We start from the raw sequence: 12,813 nt of genomic DNA, 5'->3' as shown, positions 1-12,813 counted from the left end.
CCCTGAGAAAATCATGTGTTATGTAATAATTTTAGAGTGATGAAGACATAGATATTTTTATAATTTTAAAATGTTATCCTGCCAGAGTATGAGAAGATTGACAGAACCAGTTTGCTTTCTCTCTATTTATAGAACTTGGCCACATCTAATTCAGAGAAGCAAGAGATTCAGGGACGCTAGACTTGGATGGCTGAGTAATATGGAATGTGGTTCAAGGACCATCGAGCATGTCAGGCCATTGCTGCAGACTACTTGTAACATGTGAAATGTGATATATGGCTGCCTTCCTGTACCCACTGTGGAGAGGTGAGGATAAATATCTTCGCCATAGCTTGTCAGATTCCTTTAACGTTAGGCCAGTCTCTTAACAATGGCCATCGAGAGAGCACGTGGAGTGCCCCTTACCCTGCGCCTGCCACGGAAAAGCAGTCTTAGAAGAATCACTGTCTAAGGGTAAGATGAGAGCTCCATGAACTATTCTGAGTGCTTACTGATGCAAAGCTAAATTTAGCGAACATGTGTCTAGTGTGGTCAGAGGTTCTGATTCATTGAACATTCTGATTGATGGAGACAGAGCTTCAGAGACTTGTGTAACGAGTCAGAGGCCTTCACCCCCACCCTACATTTAAAGCAGTCAAACAATTTAGGTGTGGCATTCGGTCACTAAATACCAAATCCTATGAGAGGACGCTAGGTGGAGAAAGTGAAAAATCTGGTCCAGTCTACCACCTTCATGCAGGACGGGTTGGAGAACACCCTAACGATGAGCTTTCCCAGAGTTTGTACGTTTCCTAAAAGCAGCAGGCTGGGTGTGCAGGGCGAAGTTCACGTTTTGATTTAGATTCCACTTGGGGTTTGGTGTAGTAGTGATCCATCCTGGCGTCTCTGGCATCCAAGCTGTTGCAGTAAAGGTCTTAGAAATTCTCAGTTTCGTATTTTTGGCACTACCTAGCTTGTTATTAATATCATGAGTCTTGCTGTTAATGTAGATCTCTTTATTTGGAGTTTAGTGTGTGTGTTTGTAGCATTAAAGCCACATTCTTCTAGGCTAGGAAGCATCTTGCATGATTCTGCGGTGTTTTCTGAGGTGCAGAGTGAAGAATTAAGAGTGGTAAAAGCAACCTCGTGGGCCTTCGGTTAGACCACCACTAAGCCTCGTTCCAGCTGCTAATGGTTTGTCATTCTACCTTGTTTCCTGTTGGAACAGAATTGAGTCACAACCTGGACCTAATGATTATTACCGCATCTTTGGAACACAGGTTTGGGAAGAAAAATTTTTCCTCTAAAATGTTGTTCTATCTGTATCTGTCGAGAGGTCCAGACCCTCTCTCCCCCCAGTCACGGATCCGGGAGGCAAAGGCAGGTCACACAAGGCTGTTCCTGACTGGCCTCCCTGGTTCTCTCCCGTGAAGGAGGTGATCAGTCATTGCCTCTCTCTTCTCTCATCAGCCAGGTGGCTTTAATGCTACAAAAATGTGGCCTGAGGGAGGCCTGGGGTAGGAAAGGGCACAGTGTAGGAGACCATCGTCTTCCTCTGAAGCCCAGGGATGTGGTCTGCACTTATCCTGCCACTGTGGAAAGCTCTCAGGATGTCATCAGTGTTGGTTAGAAGGCTACAAGGCTGGAGTTGAGGGAGAGCAACTGTCACATGTTCCTTTACCCAGGTGAGAGCCAGAACTGGATTCAGGGTCCAGCACTAATTGTGAACCTTCTTGGTACCAGGCTGTTCCATGTGTAGCAGAGCACATGTGGGTAAGGATGCAGCTTTTCTCTGGAAGTTCCTTGTCCTAGCCAGGTGACGGGGGTGGAGGGGGGAGCAAGACAAGCCACAGAGGTAGGATGCGAGGCCGCAGGTGAGGTGCTGTGAACCCTCAGTTGCTGCAGGAAGGAGCAAGCGGAGTGGGCTGGGGAGAGCAGAGAGTACATCTTGGAGCGGTCTTCTCAACCTTGAGCCCAGCAGGGCCCCACCCCGGAGTTTCTGGTCCAGTAGGGTCCAAGCAGGGCCTACGTAAGTATGTTTCTACCAGCCAAGGTGGTTACTAAAGCTACTGGCCAGGGCCCAAGCTTGGAGACCCACTGACTTTGAAGAAGTTGAGGCCTAAATTGGGCCAGGGGCTAGGGTATGAATTGGGGCAGATGGGTGAATAGAGGCAGGAAATTCTTAGTGGAAGTTGCAGCATGGACAGAGGTATGGAGAGAAAGCAAGGGGTTATGTTGGGAAAACCCACATAGGCCAGTTAGAGAAACGGTGGCAAATAAGGCAAATTCTCTGAATTTGGAGAAAACCTTGAAATACTACTTCGTGGAGCCCCTGCCTACTCAAGAGGGAATCAAGGAGCCCAAGGGGTTTAGAGTGGAAAGGGCATCCAACCAGAATTACATTCCTGGGAAATCTGGCAGCAGTAGTAGCCAAAACTAATTGATTAGCGCGATCTGCCTGAGAGCTGTGTTGAGGATTCTGAGGCTTGAGAACAGACTGAGTACCGGGACTCCTGCTTTCTGCCGTGGATAAACGGAGTGGTGGTAATTCTGCTGCGTGCCATCCTTGGACTAGAAGGGGACAGAACGTTAGGACAGCTGTGATAAGCAGTAATCAGAACTGTATTTTGGGGGCATTCCTTCAAGCACGTGTAGGGGGGCACAGGGAAGCAGACATAAAAGATATTTCTGAGGTAGAACCTGCTAGATAGAGACACTAACTGATTCATTTATTCAGCAAAAAATGGTGGCCCGAAGAAGGCAGGAGTACAAGAATAAGCTGTAAGTGCTGCTCTCCAGGAACTCCGAGCCTCGAGGGGAAAACACACAATTACCACACAGTTGGGTGGACTGGCGATACATCTGTGAAAGGCTTCCTAGAGTTGTCTGACCTGAGTCTCAGCATTCATGAAAGTTCTCAGGTGACCTGCTGGGGTGTCAGGCAGGCCCAGGGGCAGTGAGCACGGACTGGGGAGGAGGGCTTGTCATCATGGAGAGGAGTATGTAAGGAACTACACCGCCCGTTCATTGCTGGGCTGCAGACTGAAACAGTGAGCTGTGACGGCCAGATAGGGGCCAAGTGAGGAGAGCCCAGTGGTCCGTGAAAAGGCTTGAGAGCGTGTGCTGGGGCCCAGGTGGGGGGCATCTAAAGTTATGAGGGTCACAGGGCAGTGTGGATGATGCATTTCCTGGAAAGCAGGCAGAGGCTGGGAGCTGTTGGGGAGCTGGTGCAGGTGTCTGAGTGCGAAGGACCCGAAGTGTAGGGCCGGGAGAGAGGACGAGCAGGACTGGGTGGATGTGGGAGTGAAGGAGTGCAGGGCTGTCAGGCCAGAGGAGAGGGAGGTGGTTTAATGAGGGCAATGATGAATTCCCTTTTTATAGTTGTTGAGTTTTGAGGTACTGTGGCACCTCCACGCACCAGTAGCCAGTAGGCTGTTGGATACAAGTCTGAAACTTAGGATTGATGTCTGGGCTATAAATACTGACTTGGGAGTCATTAGCATCAATGTGGCTTGAAATCATGCGGGGAGATGAGGTCACTCAGGAAGGAATGTCAAGTGCATGCAGTGGTCTAGGAACACCGACCCGGAAGAAGTAGGCACAAGCCCAAGAAAAAGAGAAGATGGCATGAGAGGGCCAGGGAGAGCCAGGACCTCTGGGGAGTGGGGCCCTTCTGAAAGGGAGGGGATGGAGAGCACAGGAGAGAAAGGTATCGAACCACTTGGGACTTGGACGATAGGGGAGAGGAACAGGCCACTGATAAAAATTGGGAGTCTGCAGGGTGCCAGCTTGAGAAAGACGATTTGGGTTGGGGCTGTTGTGGTTTGGATCTCGTTTACTAGGCAGCTGGAATTTAAAATCGTGGATCTGAAGGAACCGATTAGGTTAGAGGCATGATTTGAGTCATTTGCTGAGAAATGCAGGCTAAAACCTTAGGGAAGATAGGGACAGAAGGGTAGAACTAGTAATTCCGAAGGTCGGAATTTGATACAGGCTGTAGGGGCCAAATCTCCAGGTCCAGACGGGCCAGCCCGAGGAGATAGGCTTCCCTCCTGGTAGGGAAGGTGTTTATGGCGTTCCTTAGCAGGAAAACGCATAGAAGGAGCCTGGCTAAAGGATTATAATCTTATTTCTTAATCCACATTATCTGGGGTAAGTGAAAATTCAACCAAGTAGTGTTTCTCATTGGGGAGTTTTCATGGGCACGGACAAACACCTCAGAGCTGCAAAATGTGAAAACCTACTTATTGATGTGGCTTGAAACTACCTCAGTGCCTATGGGAGGATGAATCTGGTGCCACTCACTTCCCCTGCTTGAAGGTCTTCGGCAAGCAACTGGTGCCAACGCAGGGGTGGCAACAAGGGGGTGGGTGTGGGGCAGCTGTGGGAAGCAAGGGAGATGTACCCAGGGTGAAACTTCTGACCTCTCCTGGGCTGAGCCCCAGGCTCCTGCAGGCACGGGAGGACAGGCTGGCCCTCGTGGTACCCTGGGAAAGTGAGAGAGGCTGGGTGGGGCAGAAGGGGGGCTGGGGGCATTTCTGAAGCCCCTGGTACCCTTCGGGGCTCCCCTCCCTCCCCCAGCAAGAAGAGACTGCGCTCCTGGCACAGGAGCTTTTCAATGAAAAGTTTATTAGATGGGCACTTTCAGGGAAAAGAGAGCGAGGACACAGATCTTTAACAGGGGTACAATGTTTAAACAGGTGCTCTGCTCTTAAGATACAAAAGTTAGAAAAATCTAAGACACTATAAATACGTACATGCTTTTTACAAAGGTATTAAAGGTCAGGCTGGCTGAGAAGTGAAGGTAATCACCATCCTCCACATTCCACCCCCCCTGCCCATGTCAACACCACCACAGAGTCTGGAACAGCCGAGTTGCCACAGCAGCAGGGAGAGGTGAGTGAAGAAGGGCAGGTGGCTCTGGCTCCAGCCCTCTGGGTGAAGTTCTCACCGCTCAGGAGGGAGAGGGGCTGGGTTCGGAGGCCTCCCCCCCGCACCCCCCTGGGAAAGGGCGTACAGGCGACTCAGGCTGCCACGTGTTTAGTCAGCCCAGGGTGGTGGCTTTGGCTGCTGGGCCACTGCGCCCTCCACCAGCCTTCACACCTGGCTGTGCCCCAGACTCTTCCCAGCCACGGCCCTGGGGAGGAGAGACCTTTGCTTTCCAACTTTCTCCAAAAAATTAAATAGTTCTCTGTCTTGAACAGTTTTAAGAAATTATTACATAAATATAAAAACACCAGAGTGCTAGAGTGTACATTACTTCAGCATTAAAAAAAAAAAAAAAAAAAAAAAAAAAAAAAAAAAGAATCAATTACAGAATCACTGAGCGAGTTTCTCAATCCAGTTTACACGGTAGGCGAGTTGATGGGAGAGCTGTGTTTCTGGACAGTTGCCTGCGCGGCGTCATCTCCCCACGGACTGCCACCCTTCCATCAGACTCCTCCTCTTCTGGTTGGAACCATACCCTCTTGTGTACATGTTTTGCTTCCCCACCCTCTTGAGAAGCAGTTGATCCTCCTCAAAAGGATGATCTAGAAGGGAACATTCATGCCACAAAAAGAAAAACGGTACAGCGCAGCTGTGTTGAGGTTTTCTTCCAGTAAAGTGGGGACAACACATGGAGCTCTTGGGGCATATAACTACAATCACACCCGCTCTTGCTACCGGTAACCCCCTTGGAAACCGGCCTGTGAACAGTCCCCAGATTGCTCTTCCTTCCTCATCCTTCTTCAGGACGACAGAGAGGGGCCTCAGGTGAGCTCTGGCCCTGCAGAGACAGTCACGGTGCCTCAGGAAGGGCAGCTGGGGACCCGGAGCGAAACCCTACCTGCCTTCTCCCCAGACTACATACATGCATGTGCGACACGCACACACCACTTAAAGCCTGTTCCTGCAGTTGAGTAAAAGCATTTAGCCCTGGAATACGTCCAAACTCTAGGAAGCCAAGGGAAGATGGAGAAAAGAAACTAAGCACAAGATACGTGCTATAGCTCATTCCAATACATTAATGATTTTTTAAAAAATTAATCACCACGGTCAATAAAAAAAACACACAGACAACATGAGGATGACGGGAAAGTCTGCCAGCAGCCTTGCCCTCATGTGTGTGCTTCCTCAGAGAAGAGTCAAAGTCCCTGCTCCTGACTCTAGGCTTGTCTCAAAATGTCAGCTCGTCCACAGCCCGCCAGGAAGGTGGCCAACTGAGATGATGTTCCAGCACAGGCCTGTAACCCGAACCCGCTGGGGCAGCTACCTACTTTGCTTGTGCTGGAAGGCCCTAAGTTACTAAAGTTAGGAAGGGGAGGGTGGGGGAGGAAAGGGAAGAGAACAGAAGCCGGCTCCTGGGGGAGGCAGGGAGGGAGCCCGGACAACTACTTCAAACTGCTCTCCAACATCCCTCCCCTCCTTAGATGGCCCTATTTTCTCTCTACCCCATCAACTGTTCTTTAGAAAGCTCTTTTTTAACGTGGAAATGCCATTCATTCAACAGGATTTTCAAACTAAGAAAACAAGCTTTGTGACTTGAATGAAGGACACTGATGTTACACAAGCCTCAACACACCGCTGCAGCCTTGAGGATGGGAAGGACAGCCTGTCCTCACCTCTAGGTATGACTGAACTTCCAGAGGTGGGCTTACCTACACTTTCACCTCCTCCTCCAGGGGTCTAGTCTGGAAAGGAGAGGGGCCAAGGCGGCTTCTGGAGAAACACAAAACTAAAACGTCATGCCTCCTAAAAGTAGCCTTCAGCTCTGAGCATCGGGGGTCCTGAGACACTGTCCGAGCGCAGCCACTGGATCGCCCAAACTGTGCTGTACCTGAAGCTGGTTCCCAAGTAACTGGAGGACAACTGTGTGCCCCAGGAAGGCCTCAGGATCAGGAAGCCGATGGAGAATGCAGGCCCGCAGACACCGCTGCCGTGGCTTTTAGGGAGGGCATAACGATTGCACGAGCAGAGGTCACGCTGGAATACACCACGAGTCTCAGACCTGACCAGGAGCGGGAACGCACATCCAAGAGGTTCAGGTGGCTTCCTGGAAGCAGCAGTCCACAGATCATTTCACAGCAGGCAAACTTCGGACCCGCGGTATTTGATCCTCTCAGGTAGAGAGGAGTTGCATGGTGTCTCGGTTCTGTGTCAACAGCCCCGTGAAAAGATAAGCATATAGGTCTGGCAAGGTGCTCCTCCCATCTCTTCCTGTGTCCTTAGGGAGCATGGAGAGCAGCTCTCCTACCTGGAAACCATACAGCTAGAGCTGCAGAGGCATTAGGATCCTGTCGGGGAGGCATCAGAAAGCCCCAACATCTCCATAAGGCATCAGAAACGTCATCACATTTGAGATACAGACCTGCCCAAAGTACATACTTTCTCCCCTTCACCTGGAAGAAGACAGGACTTCCATAGGAAATCCCTTTACTTTTCCTGGTAGAAATCCATGCAAAAAGATGGGATAAAGTCATTTCATACAAAAAACAGCAACAAGGGATAAAGTACCAATTGCAAGGGGCAACTCTGTCTGCTGGATCCTGCAAAAGGCCAGTAGAAAAGGAGGGCTTTTTTTTTCCAGTTGAAATAATTTATAATAGTTTCCTCGCTAATTACCACTGGGAGCAGTACTTCTTATACACAATATAGCTGCTAGAGTTGTCACTGATGATCCTCTGCCATGAGCTAGATAATCTTACGTCCCAGGGGAAAGACAGCAGACCTCTGCACCAAGCCTGCAATTTTCAAAAGTGTAAAAAAAATTTAGTAGCCCTTTTCATTGGCCTGCATTGGCCTGCGATTTTTCCCTCCTGGTGAATTTGCTTCTGTTGATTTCAGTTCCCAGAGGTGCTGGCAGGTGTCTTCTCAACAAAACTTGGAAAAGCTTCACCTTGAGAGAGAGGTTGCTGGGCCCCCCGACGCGGGCTTCCCAATCAGTGTGCCAAACCCAGGATTTTTTTTTTTAATATAAAATAAACGTTTAAACGAGCATACTGATCAAGCTCATTTAATTAATGCAACTGACTAGGTAAACCAAGATAGCTGGATGCGTAAGAATAGCAAGTGAGCTCTTACAGATGACTGGAGACCCACGCCATGTCATGCTGCCTTAGCTCAGATGCTGTGATGCGACAGCTGCCTCCTGCTTCATGTGACTACTTCACGTAATTCCAATCTCTGAGATTAACACAAGAAGATAAACTATACATTGCATAAGCGCCGAGCCTCAGCAGATCTCCCAACCGTTTGAAGTTGAGAAAGGACAAATGTAAGAGAGGAGGTGTCTCACCAGCTTTCCCCACTGTCCCTGTGCGCATGTTCTGAATGCACTGGCTCACACTTATCAGTCTGCTCTGCGAGGAGAGGAGACAGATGAGCCCGCCTCCCCAGCCCCAGTCAGCCCCGCTCCTGGGGTGCAAGGTCTGCTGGAAGGCTGGGGCTCAGGAATGCTCAGTTGAAGTGTTCGTTAAAAGTGGCAGAGGGCTGGGCCTGAGGTTTGCTCATGCCCTTGCAGGCTCCACCCCACCTAGAACACCCAAGGTGAGCTTCACACTCCAGTCTGGAGCCGAGGGCCATATCCTGCTGGACAGTGACATCCTAGATTGCTGTCATTAAAACAGAAGGGGGCTGGCGGGGGGGCAGGTGGTGAACTACTACCTGTTTGCTCAAGCCACCAGAGCAGAAGCCATTTCTTGCCCTTCAAATTGGGGCCAAAGGGCAGATGTGTTCAGCAGACACAGCTGTTCATAAAATCCATCTCTGGGTTTGCTTTTATGTTTTGGAAAACAGGTCGGCGCCGCTTTGATGGAGGAAGAAAAATTTCTTCTTCATTGACAATAGTGAGTTGAGTTCCAATTTCCTCCACCTCCTGCACGGCCTTTCCCCCCCAAGCCCACCCTCCCCCCCACCCTCCCCCTTCACACCCAGCGTCTCTAAGACACACTGGAACAGCGGATGCTCGGGGAACCCATCTGGGTGAGGACCTTGTCAAGCCACTGCAAGGGCCCGTTCAGGTGCAGCTCGATCCAGCAGGGGGTGCTGGTCACTGTCTGTCTCCTGCAAGACAGAGGGACAGGGGTGGGGTGGAAGACTTCAGAAATGTCCAGAAGGACACACATACAAGTCAGAACACCTTTTCCTGCTTCGGTGAGGGTCTTCTTCCCAGAGTCAGAGGTAGGTCCATGGCGCCTCGCTAGCCCCTGCTCCAGAGGTCTCAATAATGGGCTAAGACCACTGGACCAAACTCCTCCAGGAAGAACCTTGAGTAAATCAGGTTCTCTTGCTGGGGAAGGAGGTAGCCCTTCAAGGGTTAAACGTGTAAGGCAAATTCTAGGGTGTCCCACTTGCGCCCCCCCCCCCCACCATCCCATTTCTGTGACAGGCCTCCCAGTGAAGAACTTCCGGCCTGAGCAAAGGTCTCCCTAGGGTCCCATCTGTCCTGGATGGGCAGCCCATCTCCAGCCCCGGATCCAGTCCCAGCAGGCCATGATGACGTAGGTCTGTCTGATTGAGGGGTGTTTTTTGCACAGTGCCGACAGAGCCCACATGCCATCAGTTCCCCATGTGCTGATATAATTCCCATCTATGGCCTTATTTTGGAAAATCTTACGAGCAGAGCAAGCCATGGAACAATTACTGGAAAAAACCAAGGCACACCACACGTTTCTTTTCCCCAAAGCACTTTGTCTAAATTCAGGCTGGTTGATGACGCAGCGCCGCAGGCGAGCTCCCAAAGGCTATCTGCTGAGGCCGGAGGCGCTGGTGCCAGCTGGAGGTGAGAGGCCTGGGCCCGGGGCCCTCCCCACTTTGGGCCATCTCACAGGAGGGATGAAACCTTATTCTCTTTGGCCCAAGAGGCGGAAGGAGGGCAAGACTGTTCTGGGAAGGGGCCGCACCCGCCCGCTAGGCCACTCTGCAGGGCTGCCAGGTGGCGGTGACGTGGTGGGCCGCACAGGACCTGATGTGCTGGCAGTATGCGTCCCGCGTGGTGACACAGTGCCCCTAGGGAAAGGCTTCCGCCACCGAGGGGCCTCTTCCCAGCACTCAGAACTGCAGGGCCACGGTGCTGCGCCAGGTCGAGGGCTGCTAGCCTGAGGCCACCGCCCTCCTCTTGTGGCCTACGCTTCGCCCAAGTGGAGGTTTAGCAATGGGCCTGTGGGGTACCTCTCTGACCTGAGGTGCCTGAGGAGTCTCTGGACTCAAGTCTGGGTGTAGGAAGAGCAGAAAGACCTCTCTCTGGGTCTTTGCCACTTCCCCACTAAAGGAAAAATACTGTTCCCTTCCCCACCAAAGGAAAAATATTAATTTTGTAACTTTTCACTCTTATCCCATTAATGCTTTCAGCCAGGGCTAAAAGGTGGGCTAAAATCTCTCTCGGGCTGGGCCTTCAGGCCTGGGCCCATCTCCTCCAGCTATGGTCGCTGGGCTGTAAGCTCCTGAGCTAACCCTCCAGGCTTGACCACTTTGACTGGTCAGTGGGTCACTCACCGTGGATGTCATGGAGACCCCACAGACCAAGGTGCTGTGTTCCCTGGCCCCGTGGGGCAGATCCAGGGAACAGCAGCTAAAATACGGTAAATAGAAGAGGACTTCACGGACCGAAATCCTCTAATGAGAATCTGACTTTCCATAAGTCATGCTCATCTGGATTTCATTATAAACAGTGGCCCAGTGCCAATATTGAAATGGGTTTGGCCTGGGTGCAGAATGACTACAAAACAAAATGGATTCCAAACATCTGGAAAAATGAAGAGAAGAGGGGAGTCACTTGCAAGGCGCTGGCCCCAGCTGACGTGTGGGCACCTCTGCGTCTGCCACAGGAGCGGGGGGCTGGGCAGGGGGAGCGTGGGGCCAGAGGGGCACATGGCCCTGGCCCTCGCACACCCCTGTCTAGCTGGGGGAGGAAAAGGGACTGGATTCCCTAAACCTAAACTAGAATGGTCTGAGACAACAGAGCAGACCAGGTGGACCCGACCATTGCCATGTTTAAACCAGTATTGAAATTCTGAGAAAAACCTTTCTCGGCAAATAACCTTCATTTTTTAATGACTACCCAAATCTCCCATCTGCCTCTCTGTTTTAATACCCTAGACCCCCAGGGTCCCCCGAGTCAAAGGCAGAGCCCCAGAGGAGGGAAGAACAATGGGATGAAGACTTAAGTCCCTGGAGATGGACATCCTAAAACCATCTGCCCAAAATGAACAATGAGGAAGCAGCCAAGAGGCCCAATTTCTGGGCTCAGTTTTTTCACGAATGATGTGACTTCAGGCAAGTCACTTTCCCTCCCTGGGCCTCGGTCCCCTCGTCCATGCACAGGGGGTGATGCCAGCATCCCCACCCAGGGACATGGTGAGGAAGAACTGGAGCATGTCTGTTTACGATGCTTGAGAAACTGAAGTGCTGGGCAAACAGTGCCCGGCTCTTCCTTATCTAGGTGGCTCAGGCCCTCATGGCCTGCCAGGCCGTGGCCTCTGACCCTTGGCCCCTGCTCTCTGCAGTGTGGGTGGCCTAGCTCAACTCTGAGGAGCCCCTGCTCTGCTGTCTGGGTCATGTGCAGTTGGGTCCCCGTGGTATGTGGCACCCAGATCTGACCTGTATTCTGCTCCCCAGCCTTTGACGAAGCTCATGCGGATGGTACACATCCGCGTCAACTGGTAGACCGCCTCGAAGCCCTGGTTGACGGATTGAGCCAGGAGGGCGGCAAACTCCTGGTTGTTGAAGATCTTCAGGTTGCACCCTGCCAAGAGAACAAAAACCGTGCTCATGGGGACAGAGGCATGTGCGTCCAGTGCCCCACTCCTGGCTGAAGCCACCCCTGGGTCATCCAGAATGGCATAACTCACACGGTTCAAGTGGCACGCGGTTATTCCATGCACTGGCCACACACTCCCCACTTGGCACCATGCTAGGGACATGCCCCCTTGGTCCCTGCCCTTGATGCCATCCCCACCTCAAGGGAGAGGTGCTGCTGACGCACGGGGCGGATCAAACACCGGCCTGTAAGCTCTAGCTCCCAGAGCCAGGGAATGCTGAGGAAAACTGTAAAGTGGGCTACCAAGAATAAGAGTGATGGTTTGGAGAGCTGGGCCTTGCCCAGGGCAAAAGGGCCAAGGCAGGACTCTATGGACCCAAGCCAGAACGCCCATGGCTGTGTAGGGCATGGCTGGCCACCCGGGGAACAGGAGCCCTTGACATGAGATAGAAGGAGTGCCAGTAGAAACAGGCCAGGTGAAGGGCCATGCAGCTTGTCGCTCCCACAGGAGGCTCAGCAGAGGGTCCCAGGCTTGCCTGGTGAATCCACCTGAGACCAGGAAGGAGCAAATGACTGGGGCCACACTTTGGCCTTTGGGCACACGGCTGGGTCAGGGTGACATTCGCAGCAAAGTGAAGATGTGTGTCTAACCCTCCAGGCAGTAAAACCAGAGACAGGCACAAATAAAGTTTATAATAAATCTCCTGAAATCCTACCACCCAAGTGCCAGGAATGTATCAATCAGAAAAAATAAAGACAACAGCACATGCTAGAAATACCCAAAAGGTGAGCTAAGGTGGCGTTTAGTAACAGGCCAGCACTGGACTCTTAATTAATCTTGCTGTGGGACTGGACCCGGCGCTCTCTGTTTGTAAACCCGTGTCTCCTTTGTCAGATGGGAGGCTGGCCTCGAAGGTCCCTCTATGCGCTAATGAGCCCCACCACAGCCAACTCGGCCCTCCCCAAAAAGGTGGGGGGGAAGGGAGCGGCCACAACAAGCCAGGAATACATCAGAGCTTCCGGTTCTCATTCTCTCCAAGGGGAAGTGTGGTGACAAAGGGCAGCAAGTGGGCCCTGGCTCCCAGCGGAGCCAAGGA

The 12,813-nt window shown here is 51.8% G+C and overlaps 1 protein-coding gene across 3 annotated transcripts in view; it reads right to left on the bottom strand.

Moving 5' to 3' along the window:
* Positions 1-4,591: 4,591 nt before the first annotated feature.
* The window catches only part of SMAD3 (SMAD family member 3), a 117,819-nt gene continuing 109,597 nt past the window's right edge, over positions 4,592-12,813 (bottom strand). For all 3 annotated transcript variants that reach the window (XM_072809334.1, XM_072809335.1, XM_072809336.1), the window contains 2 exons: positions 11,557-11,701; positions 4,592-9,021 (listed from right to left, as the gene is read on the bottom strand). In XM_072809334.1, coding sequence (XP_072665435.1) covers positions 8,898-9,021; positions 11,557-11,701 — 269 coding nt within the window. In that variant the 3' untranslated portion in view covers positions 4,592-8,897. The remainder of the gene's footprint in view (positions 9,022-11,556; positions 11,702-12,813) is intronic.

This window comes from Canis lupus, chromosome 32, assembly GCF_048164855.1.
Source record: "Canis lupus baileyi chromosome 32, mCanLup2.hap1, whole genome shotgun sequence".
In the NCBI taxonomy this organism is placed as follows: Eukaryota; Metazoa; Chordata; class Mammalia; order Carnivora; family Canidae; genus Canis; species Canis lupus.
This window is presented reverse-complemented; position numbering and strand designations above follow the sequence as displayed.